The sequence below is a fragment of the Lucilia cuprina genome, chromosome 5 (genome assembly GCF_022045245.1).
Source record: "Lucilia cuprina isolate Lc7/37 chromosome 5, ASM2204524v1, whole genome shotgun sequence".
Taxonomy (NCBI): domain Eukaryota; kingdom Metazoa; phylum Arthropoda; class Insecta; order Diptera; family Calliphoridae; genus Lucilia; species Lucilia cuprina.
Window position 1 is genome coordinate 11,177,319 of NC_060953.1, and position 21,399 is coordinate 11,198,717.

The following is a 21,399-nucleotide window of genomic DNA, read 5'->3' on the forward strand; positions in this document are numbered from 1 at the left end:
TATTTAAGTTCCCTGTTGTCGTCCTGTTGTGTACATAAATTTGCAATTATAGTGTTTTTTTTAATATTCATTAAATTGTTTTACTATTACCACAATACATACCTACACATGTAGTTAGTTAATATATATAGATAATAACAAATATATTAAATTTACAGGAAAAAACTGGAAAATTTCCATCTTTTTGCGTGAAAATTTTTTAATAACAATAATAAATAATCATCAAATGTCATTATTATTCTAAATCATATGTTTAGCTGTTAGTTTTTGCATTATTTATGATTAACTGTATTGTCTGCTTTAGAACACGTGTACTTGATTACGTGTTGCATACGTTAAGGCAGTTGTATTGATAACACTAAGTTGGGATTGCTTAATCGTTAGTAAAATCATTAAGGCATGACAAAAGAAATGAATTTGCTTAAAATTTCTAAAGTATTTAAGAGTTTTTAATAAAACGACACAATCAGAGAAGAGATAACGCTGAAATTGTGGTTTTAATAGAGTTTATAACCTACCAGAGACGGCACTAAGAAGAGACAAAGTAAAGCACCTTAATTGTTATATGTGTAAAAAAAAAGTTTCTTTTTGATAGTGATTTCAACAACTGAAATCTACTAAGATCAGCTAGATATACAAATTAAACTCTTGATTCTTCATTTTACCTTTCTAAATGATCTATAAGAAAAAATAACAACATTTTTTTTTTAAATTAGTTTTATCGAAAAATATGTGTTTATTTTGGAAAAAGTGTTAAGTAAAAAAATAGTTTTAGATAACATTTTTGATTAAATATGGAAATGTTGTTTTAGCGCTTAAACAAAACCTAAATTTGTTAGCATAATAATGATAAAAAGTAAGTAAAAAAACAAACAAAAAATAAAGATATTTCTTTCTTTTTTTTCTCATACCAAACAGGGTAAAACAGTTTTCAGACCCACAACCAAACGAAGAATATAAAAAAAACGATCATTGCACAAACAAAATGAATAATTTAAATCTTGGCCGACTTAGCCAAATTCAATTGTTCGGTTAACATGCGGCCAAAATCGGGATGAACCATGCTAAAGTTCTTGACAGCACGTTCTTGTATAAAGGCACTGGCGTTCGACAAGTGACCGGCAATGTTGCTAACCAAACGTTTGCGAGCAGCATCATCCAAAACACGCACCCAAAAGTCGGTAACTTGACCGAAATTGTCCTCGGTATCGCCGCTGCTGTAGCGATAGACATCACCGGAAACAGGGCATTTAGATTGAAGGCTTCTAGCGCGTTCGCTTTCCAAGGGACCGGAGAAAGAGTTGGGGTAATAGTTGGGGGCATTGCCTTGATTGTCGGTCACTGTCATGGGGCCATCACGTTGATAGTTCTTAACAGCCACACGGTAGGGACAGTTGACGGGTATTTGCAAGTAATTGGCACCCAAACGATGACGATGGGTGTCGGAGTAGGAGAAGAGACGACCCTGCAACATCTTGTCGGGTGAGGGTTCAATGCCAGGCACCAAATGAGCAGGACTGAAGGCAATCTGTTCGACCTCAGCAAAGTAGTTGGTGGGATTACGATCGAGCACCATTTTACCCACTGGAATCAAGGGGAATTCCTTGTGTGACCATACTTTGGTTACATCGAATGGATTGTATTTGAAAGTCTTGGCCTGTTCGTAGGTCATAACCTGGATATTCAAAGTCCAGCTGGGGAAATCACCAGCCTTGATGGCATTAAACAAATCGCGTATAGAATAGTCGGGATCTGAACCAGCCAAATCATCAGCTTTCTTAACATCCAAATTCTTAATGCCTTGATTGGATCTAAAGTGGAATTTAGCATAGATGGGTTGACCCTTGGCATTGATCAACTTAAAGGTGTGAGAACCATAGCCATGCATAAAACGATAACCATCGGGAATACCACGATCCGAGAATAAGAAAGAAACTTGATGTGTCGATTCTGGACGCAAAGTAATAAAGTCCCAGAACATATCGGGATCCTTCAAATGCGTTTGAGGATTACGTTTTTGGGTATGAATAAAGCTGGGGAATAGAATGGGATCACGTATAAAGAAGATGGGTGTGTTATTGCCCACCAAATCCCAAACACCATCATCGGTATAGAATTTAACGGCAAAACCACGAGGATCACGAGCCGTATCGGCAGAACCACTTTCACCTCCTACCGTTGAGAAACGTATAGCCACTGGGGTACGTTTGCCCACCTTTTCGAATACCTTGGCTGCACAGTATTGGCTAATGTCGTGAGTCACCTCAAAATAACCAAAAGCACCAGCACCCTTGGCGTGCACTACACGTTCGGGGATACGTTCACGATCGAAATGGGACATTTCATCGAGGAATTGAACATCTTGTAGGAGGGCAGGACCACGAGGACCAACAGTCATGGTGGCATCTTTAATGCCCACAGGATTGCCGGCGGCAGTGGTGATGGCACCGGGGGGAGTCTAAAAAGAAAAAGAAACGAAAAAAAAGAAATTAGAAATCTTATCAAAACAGAATTTTACTTTTAAACATAAGAATAGGAAAAAAGATCTAATTCAGTTCTAGTTCTGATATAGTTCAGTTCTAGTTCAGTTCTAGTTAAGTTCTAGTTCAGTTCTAGTTCAGTTCTACTTCAGTTCTAGTTCAGTTCTAGTTCAGTTCTAGTTCAGTTCTAGTTCAGTTCTAGTTCAGTTCTAGTTGATGTTCTAGTTCAGTTCTAGTTCATTTCTAGTTCAGTTCTAGTTGATGTTCTAGTTCAGTTCTAGTTCATTTCTAGTTCAGTTCTAGTTCATTTCTAGTTCAGTTTTAGTTCAGTTCTAGTTCAGTTCTAGTTCAGTTCTAGTTCAGTTCTAGTTCAGTTCTAGTTCAGTTCTAGTTCAGTTCTAGTTCAGTTCTAGTTCAGTTCTAGTTCTAGTTCAGTTCTAGTTCAGTTCTAGTTCAGTTCTAGTTCAGTTGTGGTGCTAGTTCAGTTCAGTTCTAGTTCTGTTCTAGTTCTTTCTTTAATACTTCATGTAGAGTGTGTCCATTCCTGTCTCCTATAACTCCCAATAGCCAAATGTAATGCGTACGCCGAACCAGTCTCTAATATGTAAAACTACTTGCCACTCTACACAATATATAATACGTCAATTAATTGCTTTCTTTCTTATCTAATCATTTGTAATACATTAATCCTAAAACGGCAAATAAAAGAAACTGAACAGGAAGATGTTTAAACTTGTAGCTTTTTGCTTTAGTTAACGCGAACTTTTCTATTTAATAATCTTTTATATTCTTTTGTTTGATATTTCTTTTTATTTTTCACTGAAAGCAAAAAAAAAAAAAAAACAACTTCGAAACTGGTTTTTAATAATTGTTGCTGTTTGCTTTAAACACTCAATCGAACAAAGTTTATTGACTTTGTCTGTTGCAGTTGCATTTTAAAAGAATTATGTAAAAAGACAAAAAATAACTATGCCACACTTCATTGCTTGCTATGAAGGCTTTTTTAGAGGCATATTTGTAGTGTTACTTTGTCGTTGTTGTTGTGGTGGTTTAAAAGTATCTATTAACATTAGGTTAGTTCAAACATTCCCTCCTCTTTTGTCCTCTCCTTAGAAATGCTGGTGTTTTTTTTTTTCTTTTTAATTTGTTTGCACTAAAATATTGCGTTATTCAAACTTGCCACTCACGTTTCTCAGCAACAACATTAACAACAACAAAAAACTTAACTTACAACATTTGTTAAGAGTTTCTAAATAAATTGTCGATTTACTGAGTACTAGATGCGAATGTAGTTTTGTGAAATCAGGGTTTTTGATTTGTTGTTGTTGTTTTTTGTTTATTTTGAATTCATAAACTTTTCCAATCATTGTTGAAGTCTACTTTTAACATTGACTGCAAAATTGTTGAATAGTATTCAACAAGGTTTTTCGAATTGCTTGAAATTTTGATCGTGTCAGGTTTTTAGAATGAATCTAATGATGGAATTATTTTACTCAAATCTCTTGGAACAACTCTACGCAGCGTAAGATGTGTTAAAATTCATCTAAAATTTGTAAACAAATCTTCAAATTTAAGACTTTCAAAAGTTGTTTAACAATTCCTTATAAAGGACTTTAAATAGTTTTGCAATTCGCCACCAAAAGATCTTTTAAACTTGCAAACTGATCAGTAATTGTTGAGGCTTTTCTCTAGCCAAATATTCACCCCTAGGGTTCTATAAATCGACTTTCGAATAATCGAACAATCGACTTTTTGTCGAAAAAAGTCGAAGTCGACTGTTTTGTTTCCAAAAAGTCGATAACTCGACTATCGTCTGTGAAAAAAGTCGACTTTGTAAATAAAAGTCGAAAAGTCGGAAAGAGTCGAAAAAAGTCGGAAAGAGTCGAAAAAAGTTCAATGTTTACAAAATTCCATTAACAAATTCTGCAACAGCTAATAAAGGAACCGTTATTTGTCAATGGAATCCTTAGGAGTACCAAAAGACTACTCTCTATTTCAAACCATGTCAATCTAAAAGAAAAACTCATCAAAGTAGAAAGTTCGACCGATTGTTCGAACAGGTAACTCGCCAGAAGTTTCTGTTTAGCAGTTTGAAAGAAGGAGCTGCAGCAAATTGAAGTTTCTGTACTTATTAAGTTTTAGGAGCTTCAGACGACTGCATTTTCATGTTATTTATAATGGACTGAAGTTTTATGAGTATAATGCGTCAGTTATATTAGAAAGATCCATGGATTGTTCGTGCAGTTGCAGCTGTGCTTGAAATTTCGGAAGTTAATGACTTTGGAAACAAATGGTTGGAGTTTGTTTTTTGGTCTCATATGCTTGTCACTGGACTTATTAAAATCTTGGTTTCGTTCGATAGTTTTAAAATTGCAAATTGACTAAAGTTTTAGGAGCTTCAGACGGCTGGATTGTCATATTATTTCGAATGAACTAAAGTTTCAAGAGTATAGTGCATCAGCTATATTAAAAAGATCGATGGTTTGTTCGTGAAATTTCAACCGCCAAAAGTTTCAGACGTTAATGACTTTGGAAACGAATGGTTGGCGTTTTAAGTAATAACAGGGACTGGCTTCGCACGAATATTTATTAAACATAAGATCGATAGATTTAATTAATGTAAAGAGCAAATGGTAAAGTTCTGTGTTTTTATTCGATGTCTTAGAAGAAAAACAGAGAGTTTTCTCGACGGTTCAAGTCGATGTTAAAATAAACTTTAGAGATGAAGTTCTCTATTACTATTTCAGTCGATCTTTTATAAAATATTGCAGATCCAATGTTTAACCTGATCAATAAAATCGTTGTTCCAGTTTAATAAGGAGAGATTTGGAAAAGGAACATCAAATGAGCGACTGTTTAAATTAGTGATTTCATTCGATGTTTTAGAAAAGTAACAGATCGACGGTTCAAGTCAATGTCTAAATGAACTTTAGTAACAGAGTTCAGATTCAGTCGATCTTTTCTAAAGTATTGCAGATCCAATGTTTAATTGAGTTTTTCGGAAATGTTTACTAAGAGAGGATCGATAAAGGGACATCAAATGAGCGATTGTTTAAATAGGTTCTATAGAGATTTTGTTTAATATCATTAGTTCTGTGATCTCATTCGATATTTTAGAAGAGTTACAGAGAGTTTGATCGACGGTTCAAGTTCAAGACAGAGTTCAGATTCAGTCGATCTTTTATAATGTATTGCAATGTTCCATTGACTTCTCATTTGAAAAGACTTTGACGATGATCAATAAAGAATTTTTTTCTTATTGAGAGTTCTCTCAGAACGATCGGCTTTAAATGATGTTAGATCATCTTATGCTTAGCAAGAGTTTAATATATTTCCTTTAGGATTATAGGATCTTAGAGATCAGGTTGAGAGAATGGTTTAGAATACCACCAAACTTTGAATACGACGCCTTAATGTAAAGATACTTTACCGATCGTCTAGGATTTCGAATCACATCCTAAATCAGTCTCTAATTGAGAGTTTAGTTGGTATAAGTTCTTTTCTATAGGATGACAGTGAAATTGACTTTTAATGATCGTAGATCATCTTAGGCTTATTAAGAGTTTCTTAAAGATCACGTGATCTTAGAGATCAGGTGGAGAGAATATATAACAGCTAATGGTGTTGAATACCGCAAAATTTTGAATGCGACGCCTTAATGTAAAGACACTTTACCGATCGGCTTGGTTTTCGAATCACATCCTAAATCAGACTCTAATTGAGTGTTAAAGAACGTTCAGTAGCTATAAATTCTTCTCTACAGGATGGCAGTAAAATTGACTTTAAACGATGTTAGATCATCTAGAGATCAGGTGGAGTGGATGGTTTTGAATACCTTAATGTAAAGACACTACCGATCGTCTTGGATTTCGAATCACATCTTAAATCAGTCTCTTATTGAGAGTTAAAGAACGTTTTAGTTGGTATAAATTCGTCTCTATAGGATAACAGTACGATCGGCTTTAAATGATCGTAGATCATCTTAAGTTTAGCATAAAGCCAGCCAATTTGCGGGAACTTAGAGATCATATGGAGAGGATATATAAAAACTAATGGCTTTTGATCACACCGAATTTTCTTTCTCTTAGATAACATTGACAATTCTGATCTTTATTGAATACGCTGCTGCTTGTCTTAACTGATATGCTCTTAACTGATATGCTCTTAGTTGGTATAAATTCGTCTCTAGAGGATGACAGTACGATCGGCTTTAAATGATCGTAGATCATCTTAAGTTTAGCATAAAGCCAGCCAATTTGCGGGAACTTAGAGATCATATGGAGAGGATATATAAAAACTAATGGCTTTTGATCACACCGAATTTTCTTTCTCTTAGAGACAATTCTGATCTTCATTGAATACGCTGCTGCTTGTCTTAACTGATATGCTCTTAACTGTTATGCTCTAAAGATCACTTCTTAAATTAGACTTTAAAAGAGAGTCTTCCTTATAGTAATTATTTAAAATGTTTATATAGAGATTGTTTGATAGGCAATTACCAACTTTAATTAAGTGTATGTTAGAGATCAGATGGAGAGGTTTTGAATTCAACTGAACTTTCTCTCTCGTAGAGAACTTTAACAAATTGATAGTTATCATGAGTTGTATAATTTAAGGATTATATTCATAAAATCTTTTAAATTATTGAGTTGAGTCACTTAAATAACTTGAGTTCAAAACACTTTTATAAAATTTAACAAAAAAACTCTATTATCTTTGTTTGAATTACAAATTTAATTAAAAAAAGATAATTAATTTAATTACAATAAAAGCTCAGGATTCACATAAAAGGTTTACAACTTTAAAGTAACAATAACAAAACAAGTTCGTTTAAAACGAGCCTAATAAAACAGCAACTGAAAATTCTGATTAAAAAAATAAACTTAACATTTATCGAATAATTAAAATGACAAAATGTTGTCAAGACTTTAAAATGAAAATCATTAAAATATAACTAATTAACGTTAACCATAAGTAATTTAACTAAAGTAGAGCATTATATATGCAGCAAGTATGTACACTAAATGCTCTCAGTTCCACATTTTTCACTTCAAAACCCCTCTGACCATATTCAAATGATCGCGTATTTTAATTAGAAATTAACAAAAAATAAATGAAAAACAAAATAATTTTTGTTTAACCCAAAATTAAATGTACATTTAAAAAATTTAGTGAAAAAAAATACTAAAATTAAATTTAGCAAATAAACATATAAATATTTTATAATAAATCCTGTTTATTCCAAAATAAAAAAGAAACAAATTCTCAAATAAAACACGTTCTTTGGATCTTTGTCTTTGTTTTGTTTTAAATACATTCATCAAAAATTATTGCCTAAAAATATTTATGGAAAATATTTAAACAATTAAAATCATTAAACATTTCTCTTATCTTTTGGCACATTTTATTTATTGTTATATGATTTAATTTAAGAATCAGTCTAATGTCACTGATAACATAGAGAGGGGTACGGCTCACCTGTAGAAATGCTACTTAATTATGTTTATATAGAATTTAATGTCTAATCTTTGAACTGCCATAATTTTAAGTCTTGATAACGAGGGTTATCAAGACTTAAAGAGTGTGTTAACATAAATATTGTGAGAAAGTTTCCAGAAATATTTGATACACTTTCCCTGTTATGGGTTGATGGTTCATTAAAGAAGTTTTAATTTAGCTGTTAAAACGTATGCCACCGCTAGATTGTTATAAGAATTTCAAGTCGCTAGAACTAGAACTGAACTAGAACTGAACTAGAACTGAACTAGAACTGAACTAGAACTGAACTAGAACTGAACTAGAACTGAACTAGAACTGAATTAGAACTGAAATAGAACTGAACTAGAACTGAACTAGAACTGAACTAGAACTGAACTAGAACTGAACTAGAACTGAACTAGAACTGAACTAGAACTGAACTAGAACTGAACTAAATCTGAACTAGAACTGACCTACAACTGACCTACAACTGAACTAAATCTGAACTAGAAATGAACTAGAACTGAAGTAGAACTGAACTAGAACTGAACTAGAACTGAACTAGAACTGAACTAGAACTGAACTAGAACTGAACTAGAACTGAACTAGAACTGAGCTAGAACTGAACTAAATCTGAACTGGAACTGACCTACAACTGAACTAAAACTAAACTAGAGCTGAGCTAGAACTGAACTAGAATTGAACTAGAAATGAAATAGAACTGAACTAGAACTGAACTAAAACTGAACTAGAACCGTACTAGAACTGAACTGGAACTGAACTAAAACAGAACTAGAACTGAAATAGAACTGAACTAGAACAGAACTAGAACAGAACTAGAATAGAACTAGAACAGAACTAGAACAGGACTAGAACAGAACTAGAACAGAACTAAAACTGAACTAGAAGAGAACTAGAAGTGAACTAGAACTGAATTAGAACTGAACTAGTAATTAAAGTAAGAAGGATTTTTCTAAATTATCTACGTGTTGCAATTTTAAAACATTCTTTGTTTATAGTTATTGCACATAGACATTTGAAACAACAAATACAAATTTGTTTACCCACTGCATTATCATTTTTATCATTATTGTTATTATTTTTATAACAAAACTTATCAATTCAGTTCGTGTATTTGTTTTAATTAATTGCCAATCCCCTCTGCTATTTCCAGGTGATTTAATTAACAAAACAGAATATAATTTCTGCCAGTTGCTAAGTACCAATTATTAATAGAGAAGCTTTATTAAGAAGAGAAAGAATGTCACAAAATTTCGAATGGAATTCTAAAAAGTACTTTTAATTTGAACTTTATCAACTGCTAAAAGAACTCTACCATTTCACTTAATTATAATATTTTTCTTGTATTAAGATTTATCCCATTGTGCAATATCTACTCAGTAGTTTCTACTGCTGCTGCTACGCTTTAGATAATTTGTTTATTTCTCTTATCAATCCCAACTGGAGATTGTATTCTGTGTATTAATTAGTTTGGGTAGGTATTGTTATTTTTATAAATAAAAATAAAATTTTGTAAACATGTACTAAATGCAAATTAAAAAATTGTTTTTTTTTTTAACAAAACAAATGACAATATCACTTCATTTAGTAATTTTTTATCTATTATTATTTACTATTGTTAGTAATTTATAATGAATCTTAAGATTTTTAATTTCACCAGATCAATGCTTAGTTTCTAAGCGTGAAAAAGGTGCAAGTATTTTAGAAATAATTAGAAAAAGTGCGACGTAGTTGTTGTGAAAGGAGAATTGTTTATAAATTTGTAATAAAAATAGAAATTGTTGTGAAATTGTTGTTTTTTCCTTTTTTATTATAAACTGTTTGTCATTTCTTCATACTACATTACCACCATTACATTACTGTTGTATCAAACACTGTATTGCTGACTATAGAGGGAAATAGAAGACTGAAATTAACCTGAACTAGAACTGAACTAGAACTGAACTAGAAATGAACTAAAACTGAACTAGAACTGAACTAGAAATGAACTAGAACTGAACTAGAACTGAACTAGAACTGAACTAGAACTGAACTAGAACTGAACTAGAACTGAACTAGAACTGAACTAGAACTGAACTAGAACTGAACTAGAGCTGAACTACAACTGAACTAGAACTGAACTAGAACTGAACTAGAACTGTACTAGAACTGAAGTAGAACTAAACTAAAACTGAACTAGAATTGAACCAAAACTGAACTAGAACTGAACCAAAACTGAACTAGAACTGAACTAAAACTGAACTAGAACTGAACTAAAACTAAACTAGAACTAAACTATAACTGGACTAAAACTGGAACTGGAGGAAACCTAGAAAAGTTTTCACTTTAAAAAGCATCGTTTGCAAATTGCAATGACACAAATAAACTGTCTTACCGGCAAGAGAGCAAACTGTCATCATTTGTTATGTTACTATTATACCAGCCACTGTTTTATCCAATAATCATGATATATCAAGTAAAGTTTTGACTACAACGATATGTCGTCTTTGAATGCTTCAATTTTAACCATTTTAAAGACAAATTATATATTATTTTACTTGTATTTAGTTTATTGCTTTATATTTTGCTGGGTTATTAAAAAAAATTCAGACAAAAACAAAATATTGTTTTCAGCCGGCAAGTTAATTTCTTTATTTATTATACATATGTATGTATATTATCGCAAAAAGAGAATGTGCAATGACTTTTTACAATTGTGTTTTTAAAAATATATTTTTTTTTATAATAAAAATATAATATATAAAAAGGAGAGTGTCTGTCTACTCCAAATAATCTAAAAACAAATAAAAAATACAATAAATATTGTATATATTATAGAACAGAGATAAATTTGTTGGCAAAACAAAAGCAAAATAACAATTAAATAATATATTATAAAATTTGTATAGTATATTTAGGGAAATAAGGGAGAGGAAGAACTTGCAATCAAAACAATGGTGAAATTTTTTAAATTTAAAACAATTTTTTTTTAAATAAATAGTAATTATTTATTATTTAGTTAATATTTTAATTGTTTTAGTAGAGTCATATAGTAAATATGTATTATTAACACTTTTTTGTATTTTAAGTGACAAAGATTTAATAATAGAAAATGTTTTAGTTTTCAAAATTCGTAATCAAATACGTCATTTAATGTTTTTTAATATTGGAATATTGTTAACAAAAATAGCTTTTAAAACTCTTTGTGTGTAATATTTTAAAATTTATAAAGAAATGTTATTTTCTTATAAATTTCTTTATTTATCACGAAAAATTTATTTAAAAAGTTGAAAAATTAACCAAATTAAGTTAAAAATTATTAAATTTTATTATTAAATCTCAAATTAAACTGTTTTCTAATGTTATTTGCTTATAAACGTTATTTTCCAAAAGAAAATGTTGATATTACTGGCAGCAGGACAAAACAGTTATAATGTTGGTAGTACAGTTCACAATAACACACTGCAATATCAGTAGGCAAGTGTTGCTATCATTCATAACTTTATTTCATCTTTAAATGCTTTAATTAAAAGAAAATGTTGACATTACTGACTGCAGGACATAACAGTTATAATGTTGGTAGTACAGTTTACAATAACAAACTGCAATATCAGTAGGAAAGTGTTGCCAGCATTTTATACTTTATATGATCTTTTAAGGCTTTTACTAAGATAAAATATTGACATTACTGGCAGTAGGGCCAAAAAGTTATAATATTGGTAGTACAGTTTACAATAAAAAGTCAAGTGTTCCAAGCATTTAATACTTTATATGATCTTTAAAAGCTTTTATTAAGAGAAAATGTTGTCATTACTATCTGCAGGACAAAGCAGGTAAAATGATGGTAGTACTGTTTACAATAACAAACTGCAATATCATTAGACAAGTGTTGCTATTATTCTGATCTTTAAATGAGTTTACCAAGAGAAAATGTTGACATTACTGATTGCAGAACAAAACAGTTATAAAGTTGGTAGTACAGTTCGTAACAACTGCAATATCATTAAACAAGTGTTGCTATCATTTAATACTTTATAAGATCTTTAAAGGCTTTCTTACTAAGAGAAAATATTGACATTACTGGCTGCAGGACCATGCCGTTATGTTGATAGTACAGTTTCCAACAACCAACTGCAATATCATTAGACAAGTGTTGCAAACATTACAGGCTTTAACGAAGAGAAAATATTGACATTAATGGCTGCAGGACCAAGCAGTTATGTTGGTAGTACAGTTTTCAACAACAAACTGCAATATCATTAGGTTTAGTGTTGCTAACACTACAGACCTTAATTAAGAGAAAATGTTATTACTAGTTGCAGGACATAACAGTTATAATGTTGGTAGTACAGGTTAGAATAATAAACTGTAATATCATTAAACAGCTGCTGTTATCATTCTGACCTTAAAAAAACTTTTACAAAGAGAAAATGTTGACATTACTGGCTGCAGGACAAAACAGTTTTAATGATGGTACTAAAGTTTACAACAACAAACTGCAATATCATTGGATAAGTGTTGCTGTCATTCATAATTTTTCTGATCTTTAAATGCTTTTAGCAAAACAGTTAAAATCTTGATAATACAGTTATTGTAAATAAACTGCAATATCATTAGGTAAGTGTTGCTAATATACATAACATTAAAGCAGATTTTCTTTAATATTGAAGTTGTTCTTGAAAAATTTAAAGCTTTTTTATATTGTCAATATAATTTTAAATATTTTACACAAGATTTCGACAAAACCGCCTATAATATGGACTTTATTAACCAAATAATATAGAAAAATGGTATTTTTATTTAGTTTCAAAACTTTTTTGTTATTATTTTTAAAAAGTCCTGTATGAATTACATTTTTATATAAAGATTTATTAATAAATAAAAACTACATATAATTTCCCTTCTATTGTTATATAAAATATTTCATTTAAGTCTTTTAAGTGTTAAGGTATGGCGATAACAACTTTTCCACTTTAAAAGGTTTGAAACATATCCAAGAAAAATATAATTACAAATTATTAATTACATGTATCATCCAACAGCTGTTTGAAGCAATAATTTATTAAATTGTTAATATTATGAAATAATAAAACATTTTCCTTTGTTGTAATTACACTATTTGCAACGTCTTGATTTAACAATTAACTTATGTTAAGTGTTTAATAAAGTTAATATTTAATTAGCAAACATTTTATGCTTTATTAAAAATCAAAATGAAATTGCAACAGATGATTCATTAATAATTGAAATAATAATTGTTCTTCTTTGGTGGAAAAAGATTTCAGGGTTTTTTTTATTAAAAAAAAACAACGACAAAGGAAACCTTGAAAAATTTAGCAAATTAAAGCATATCTTTTAGTAATTAGAATTTTCATTATAATAAAAAAAACATTAAAGGCAGGAAAACCATAATGTTAATTTCCTTAATGAGTAATTATTTAAAGGCAGAGAAAATTTTGTTTAAAAACTCAATTACTAATTGGCAATTGTAAACAATAAAAATTAAATAAATTAAAATTTAATTTAAAATTTTAACTTAAAAAATCTTTTTAAATTATATTAATTTTCAACAAATTATTACTTTTTTTGTAACAATTAAACACATATTATAAATTGTGAGTTAATTAACTTTATATATAAGTTTTATTTGTTTTAATTTTGAAAAAATTAAATTAATTTAAAGAAATGAATCAGTTGTCTTAAGTAAACGCTATTATCAATCTTTAAAATTACTTTTTTTTCAGAAAATTTTGTAAAAAGAGTCTATTCTAATAAAAACTATTCAAAGCAGATAATTTTGTATAGAAAATTAACTAAAAAAAGAAAATTTTTATGGAAAATGTCTAAGAGAACATTATTTTTGAAAAGTCCTTAAAGAAAGTTTCTTTTTTTAGAAAATTTAATTATAGAAAATTGTCTAAAAATGAAATTTATCTAAAAAAGTAATTTTTCTAAAAAAAAAAATATCTAAAAAAATCATTTTTCTATCAAATATAGAAATGTATATATTATTATACTTCTTTTAAAGAAAATTTTTTAAAGATAACTTTCTTATATAGAAAATTATGTAAATATATTTTAAGTCAAAAGAAATTTATATTTTTCTAATAATAACTTCAAGTTTTAATTTGCCAATATTAGTTTGAATCAAAAAAGTGTCTAGTTTTTTTCTCTTATTTTTTCATTTCTTATCTTTGTTTTAGTATTAATCATTAAGTAATTATTTCAATATTCATTTAATTGATTTTTTATCATTGATCAAATTACTAAACAATATAATCAATATTTTTATTTACAAATACTATATATACATAAGAGAAAAGAGTTGGAATAATAATTCTAAATGATTATATAAAAATCATTTATAAATTTTATGGATTTTTATAGATTTATAGAGACAAAAAGATTTATAGAGAGAAAAAAAAAACAAACATAATTAACTAAAAACAATTGTTTAATAGTTTTATGTGTTAATGGTAGTCAAACAGCTGCTCTGTGATATTTAAACAAATACAACATATTTATGTTAATTATTATTTTTTTTTTTTGTTATTCAAAGATTTTTACTTATAAGTTTTGAAATTTTTTTACATAAATGATTTTTTTACAAAAACTATAATTTTGTCTATTAACTTTTTGAAATTTCAATGTGAAAGTTTTTATTTCTTTGATTTAATCTATTAATTTTGATTATAATTAAATATTTCTTTAATTACAACTAATAATTGTTATTATATTCAATTATTTTAATTTAATTAATTTAAGAACTTTATTAAGTTTAAATAATAAGCAAATACTAATTAGTCTACTTAAATTTCATGTTTTGTTATAAAAAACTAAAATTTTTTTAATAACTTTTTAAAACTGTTCAGTTTCAAAAGTGAAAATTTGTGAAAAAGTTTTCAATTTTAGGTTTTTATAATAAAAAAATAAACTTGTTATTTGTTATTTTCAATTAAATAATTAAAATAATATTAATATTTTGATTATTATTCAAAATTTTCAAAAAGAACCAAAAATAAAATTTTTCAAAATTTTTATTAAAACATAACTTCTTCCTCATTTAGGTATTTCTTTGGCAAACAATACAAACAACAGTTTAAATATTTTGAAATCTTTAAAATATAGTAATTTTCTTGGAAATTTAACGATTTTTCTTTCAAATTTATAATAATTTTCACAAAGAAACTAAAATTTTACAACATTTACCCTAAAACATCAAATCCAATAGTTTTTAGCGTTTCTTTACTTAAGTCACGTAGGCATTACTGTTTATAAAGTAAAATAGTATTAAAGTCGATAGTGCCGTTAGTAATAAATAGCTTACGGCATTATCATTAAGCATACAATTGACAGATGATTTGTATTTTTTACAAGATGGCGAATTGTTTAAAATGGATTTTGGAAAATGATAGAAAGGATTACGGAGTCTCTATGGTAAGTCGATTATTTGGTTAAATCAGCCTGTCCGGAAGGGAAACCTTCCAGTTAGTCTATAGAAAAAGGTGTATACTCTGCAAGATGCTGAATTCAGTGGCTTTGTTTGTGACAATCACAAGTCTACAACTTCTATTGTTTCATACTTAAGTGCAGAATAGTTAAAGGGAGAACTATTTGTCTAGGAGCGTGAATTAAGTAATTTATAGGCAGCCGGAACTTTCAGGCTGCCTCTAGATAAAAATGTATACTCTGCAAGTTGATGAATGCAGTGGCTTTTTGTTGACTGTCACAAGTTTGCAATTTCTATTGTAATATGCGAAGGAATAGATGGGAAATCTATTATATTGGCTTTGGAATAATGGAATTTGATTCATTGTTATATCAGCTTTATTTTGGATATAACAAGATTGGTATTAAGCCAACAAAACCGTAGTTATTCCTTTATTCCAAAAAGCAGTTGATCTTGCTGAGAACGTTAATAAGTTTGATGGAAAACCTTTTATATTAGCTTTGGAATAATGGAATTTTATTCATGATTATATCAGTTTTGTTTCAGTTATTACAAGATTGGTATTTAGCCAACAAAACCTTAGTGGTTCGTTTTGGGAAAGATACTTGTCTTAGGTTTTACTTCCCTTTGGCTTGTGCCAAAAAGCAGTTGATCTTACTGAGAACTTTAATAAGTAGAAACCTGATCTACGTGTTTAGCAGGTGAATACATTTAATTGTGAAACGGGTTTGTTTGGTTAAGATTCCTAAACTGCTTTTTATCAGATAAAAGCAATTTACTGTTAAAATATTCGCTACAGATCAGGATATTTACAGTCCTTGAGGACGTCGTAAATAAATTCATATAAACCAAGTTTAGCTAGCAGCTCTATAATTAAAAACGTTTATTTGTGAAACAGGTTAACGATTTATTGTTAAATATGTACCTACTACAGATAAGGATATTCATCTGTTCTAGATAAAGCCACAAACAAATTAATGGAAACCCGAGTCTGTCTATGTGCTCGGTAGTTTATTTGATTGGATATCAAAAGATCCCTCTTAAGTTGATTAATTTATACCAATAAATCGAAAGAATTCTTTTAAAGCTAACAAATGATATTTCCTATTAAAGAATACATTCATTTTAAACTCTGTCCTCTACTTAGCGCAACAAGTAGATATGCATTAAACAAAATTTACAATTTATTTGTTTATAATTGAAGTGCAAATAACAAGAAAACAGAATATTTAAATTAACAAAAAATAAAGCTGTTTTTTGTGAAATACTAATGTTTAAAGAGTATTAACACACAACAACAAAAAAATTAAACTAAAAGGTATAAAGATAACAAAAAAAATTGTTATCAAAAAGATTAGAAAAAAAATTTAATCAAATTTGTTAGCTGAACACAGCAACAACAACAACAGTTTAAAGGAAATGTTAAATTTCCATAAGATTAACAGAAAAGTGAACTTTAGTTGCTAATTGTATCAACTCTTCATCCGAAACATATTCTAGAAGGCTTTCAACTTGAAAGCAAGCAAACCCAAGGGAGTAACAATGAATAACATTAAAATTTTATCATTTTATGAAGTTAATTCTACTTTATTGTTATAAAAACCTTTTAGCTATTGCCCTCAGCAGTATCTAAACAATATATTGTTCGTTTTTTACAATAACTAAAGAAATAATTGTTCAATTATAATAATGGATTGGTTTGGCATAAAGTGTCTGTCTGTCAGTCAGTCATACAATATTATTTTTTTGCAGCACCAACTCCATTCATTATAAGTTTCGTGTGTGTGTTGTGTTTCACAGGCACTTTTACTTTTTTTTGCTCATTATATATTTATAAAGGAAAATTTAAACAATGGAAATTTACTTTATTTTATCATTTTCTACATATTATTTAAAAAAAATTAAAAAATAGCACAATTTCTTGTCAATACTTACGGTCAAAGTATTTTTATAATCATTTAATTGATTAGTAGCACTATCGCGAGACATTTTGTTGTTGTTTTATTATTATTTCTCTAAATATTAAAAGAAAATTAAAAAATATATTAAAATTTTAAGAAAACTTTTAAATTTTGTACTTAAAAAAAATTTCAAAGACTGCACTTTTCCACTTTAGAATTTTATTAGTTTTTTTATTTTTTCTTTATTTTTTGTTATGTTTTCTTATTCCTCTTTTGTTTTTGTTGTTTTATTTTGGACTACGAACCCGGTCTAATAGAAGCACAGAAATGAAAAACATTCATTTACACAATACGTGCGGCTTTTATAATATGGGTGGTGTAGGTAAACTTCAAAGTCACAACAATTTCCAGGCAACGGCGTTAAGGTTTTATGCAAATAAAAGCGGCTTTATTACGACTTAAAGTAATGGTTAAAATAACAAATAAAGTTCGTAAATAACAAATAAAATAAATTGGTTATAAAATGAGAATTGTTATACAAATTTCATAAAACATATAAATTTCTGTAAAAAGTTTAATGGTTTTTTTTAGCAATTATGATAGCAGCGTTTTATGGACTGCTGTCTTTGTTTATTTTGATAAATTTAGCGATGACACTTTGTGTGCTTGATGGTGTGACTGTGTTATCATTAAGGGAAATACAACTATGTAAAGTAAGGCCGTATCTATAATGAGTAGATAGTGCAGTGCTCAGTTATTAATCTATTGAAATAAGTTGAATAAAATTTAATAGTTAGATAGATAGATAGATAGATAGATAAATAGATAGATAGATAGATAGATAGATAAATAGGTAGATAGATAGATAGATAGATAGATAGATAGATAGATAGATAGATAGATAGATAGATAGATAGATATATAGATAGTTAGATAGATAGATAGATAGATAGATAGATAGATAGATAGATAGATAGATAGATAGATAGATAGATAGATAGATAGATAGATAGATAGATAGATAGATAGATAGATATATTCATACATACATACATACATAGATCAATTGCAATAACAAAAGCTTACTTTCAATAACAAGTTATTTAATTATTTATATATTTTTGTATTGCTATAGTTTTTTAAATCAGTTAATATAATCTGTTAACATTTTGAATATAAAAATATATACCACCTTAAGCTATTTGCCTGAGTGTTAAATAAAAAATACAACTCTGTTAAGAAAATAAAACTCAACAACGAAATGCAACCTTGTCAATTTAAACCCAAACACAGTTGCTTAAAGTAGTAACAAATTAACGAAACGTTTTCTTTCATAATTTATTATTTAAACAATAAAATAAACGTTTTTTTTACAAAACTATTTAAGAATTTTCTTAATTTTACTAAAATTTAATGATTTTAATTAAGAATTTTAATATAAATGAGAGTTAGGGAGCAGTTTATAAAAATAGTAGTAGTGGCAGAGAAACGGTAACTCCTCTTTAAGCACCTTTGTAAATTTTTTCATTCATTTTCTACACGTCGAAGCGACGTCGTCGTCTCGTTTGTCTTTTTTTTTAATTGTGTGTGTGTTTTTGAGTGTGAAAAAATGTTGTAGAAAAGATTATAATATTTTTTTCGAGACACAAAAAGAAGAATGAAGGGAAAAAATTTGTTTAAATAAGAAAATATTTTGTAAAAAAAGTGATGTTTTTTTATACAAATGGCAAATAGTTTTTGATAAAATCTTAAAGTTAAAAAAATAGATAAATTTAAACAATTTAAAGAGAAAATGTTGTGATTTGTAATAAGAAAAGTGGAAATTTTCTTGCTAAAGTAGGCCAAATCAAAAAAGCAGAAATAAAAAAAAAACACACACAAGGAGAACAAGAAATTACACAAAATACAAAAATAAAAAACCAACGAAATAACAGCAAAAAGCAGAGCACAAGTTATAATAAAATATATAAAATAAATTTATAAAGAAATAAAATAATATAAAAAAAATTGAAAATGTACTTGAAGAGGAAGCAGTGAGAAAAGCAAAATGTAAAAAAAAAAATCATTTTTGAAGAATATTTTGTGTATATTTTTACAAAACACACACACACACTACTTACACATAAAAAGAAAAGCAGCAACTAAAAAACATCAACAACAACTGCAATAAGCAGTCAATGTTAAATAAAAAGTGTGTTGTAATAATAATATAATAGTTTTTATATAAAAAAGTGAAATAATTTAAAAAAAGTTAAGATATAAGAATTTTAATAATTTAAAGAAAGCTGAAAGAAAAAGGTTTGTCTGTGTGACTTTTCTTTGTTCTCTGCTAACAGGAACGTTAACGTCATTTTAACTTTGACGTTTACGTTGTCTCCTGTTTTAATTTCTTTTCCCACTGTGTGTTATATATATTTGTATGAAAAACAAAAGCAAGAAGCAGCAATTGAAACAACAACAACAATAGCACAAAATATAAAAAATTTAACGGGCCGAGACGTCAAAATATTTAGTAGTCTGCTTCTTCTTTTTGTCTTTATAAGATGTGCTTTTAAATAAGTGATTTTTTTTTCGTGAAAGAAAAAGATTTTTTTCTTTGAAATTTCTTACAAAATTTGCTTAATCATGCAAACAAATTCAATTAAAATAAAATAATTAACAAATTTTTAGCAATTATGGTGAAAATTTTATTTAACAAAATGTGTTTTAAACAGCTCTTAAGAGTTTTAATAAAAAATGATTTAAATTTATTTAAAAAGAAATATTTAAAAACTAAGTTTATAATAAAAGAAAATAGAATTAACTAAAAAAATAAAATTAATAAAGAAAATCTTGAAATAAGTTTAAAAAAAGAAATAAAATTTCTCAATTTTAACAAAAAATACACAACAAATAAACAACAACAACTATAACTACGAAAAAAAGTAAAAAAATAAACTCAAGTGAAAGAAGAAAATACTGGTTTCCTTTTTAATTTATATTATACAGCATTTTGTTGTTTTTTTCTATAGATTTTACAGCAAAAAATAACAAGCAAGCAAGCAGCAAACAACAGCAACAACATTATTAAATCTAAAAAAAACAAGTTGAGTAAAAGCCACATACTCACACATACTCTCACTAAAAACATACAAAAATTAACTACGTTTATTTTTTTTGCTTCTCTGTTACCTTCCCCACTACCTTTACGTGAAATAGCAACAACAACTACAACTACTTATTTAAACGGTAGAAATATAAATGTTATAAAAAATAGAGAGAGAAACAAAAAAACCCCGCTAAAAAAACCTCAAAAAAAAAAAAACATTAACAAAAGAAAGTGGTGAAACTTCTTGGGTAACTTATTACTAAAACAACAACAACAACATTTATAAAAATGTCTAACAAACAAGTTGTTTAACAACAAAAACAACAACATTATAAAAATATTTAAAATAAAACTCCCTTTTTTTATCAAACAAAATAAAGACGCAGCAAAACGCCTCTTTTTAAAACAACTTATGGATTTTTAAAAGGATATTTTTACACAACTACAATAACAACAAAAATAATAAAAATTTATTTAAACAACAACAAATTTTAGCAAAAGGTAAGTTTAATTATCTTTTAAAACACTTAAATTTAAAAAAAAATTAACTTTAACTTTTTAATATATCTTAATACCTGTCAGTTTGTGTTAGCAAAGTTTCATTTTCCTCTGTTAATATCCCCATCTCTGCCTCAGCTGACGTTTTAAATGACATTGTTTCTTTTATTTTTTTGTCTAGTTGTTATTGCATTGTTTCTATTTATTGTTATTGTTGTTGCTGCTCAATTCTCTATACATGTAGTTTTTGTAGCTGTGTTTTTTTACATTGACACATGTTTTTTTTCTCCTTTTTTTGGTATTCAAGTGATTTTTGACATTATTTGTTGTTTTTTTTGTACATAATTAACATTTAATCAATTAGTTTGTTGTTTTTAAAGTTATACAAAAGGTCTTTTATAAAATACTATTAATAATTAGACAAAAAAGAGATTAAATGTGATTAAAAAGTAAACAAATAAAACAACAAAAACTATTAAATAATCCCTTAACAAAATCTTTAAA

The 21,399-nt window shown here is 28.0% G+C and overlaps 2 protein-coding genes and 1 long non-coding RNA gene across 4 annotated transcripts in view; 2 read left to right on the forward strand and 1 right to left on the reverse strand.

Moving 5' to 3' along the window:
* Positions 1 to 712: 712 nt before the first annotated feature.
* Positions 713 to 17,665, reverse strand: LOC111687713 (catalase). Of its 2 annotated transcripts, none has more exons than XM_023450181.2 (3): positions 17,615 to 17,665; positions 17,344 to 17,423; positions 713 to 2,458 (listed from the first exon to the last, which is right to left on the reverse strand). In XM_023450181.2, the coding sequence occupies exons 2-3, from the start codon at positions 17,395 to 17,397 to the stop codon at positions 995 to 997; spliced, it is 1,518 nt and encodes a 505-aa protein (XP_023305949.2). In that variant the 5' UTR covers positions 17,398 to 17,423; positions 17,615 to 17,665; the 3' UTR covers positions 713 to 994. The 2 variants fall into 2 exon arrangements, with proteins under 2 accessions (XP_023305949.2, XP_046807639.1); XM_046951683.1 differs by lacking the exon at positions 17,615 to 17,665 and adding an exon at positions 17,487 to 17,557.
* Positions 17,666 to 18,779: 1,114 nt separating this feature from the next.
* LOC111687712 lies at positions 18,780 to 20,739 on the forward strand. Its single transcript, XR_002762833.2, has 2 exons — positions 18,780 to 19,607; positions 20,321 to 20,739. It is a non-coding gene; the product is annotated as an uncharacterized LOC111687712 (long non-coding RNA).
* Positions 20,740 to 20,836: 97 nt separating this feature from the next.
* The window catches only part of LOC111688472, a 37,133-nt gene continuing 36,570 nt past the window's right edge, over positions 20,837 to 21,399 (forward strand). The window contains exon 1 of the mRNA XM_046953100.1: positions 20,837 to 20,898. The gene's annotated coding sequence lies outside the window, so the exon portion shown is untranslated. The remainder of the gene's footprint in view (positions 20,899 to 21,399) is intronic.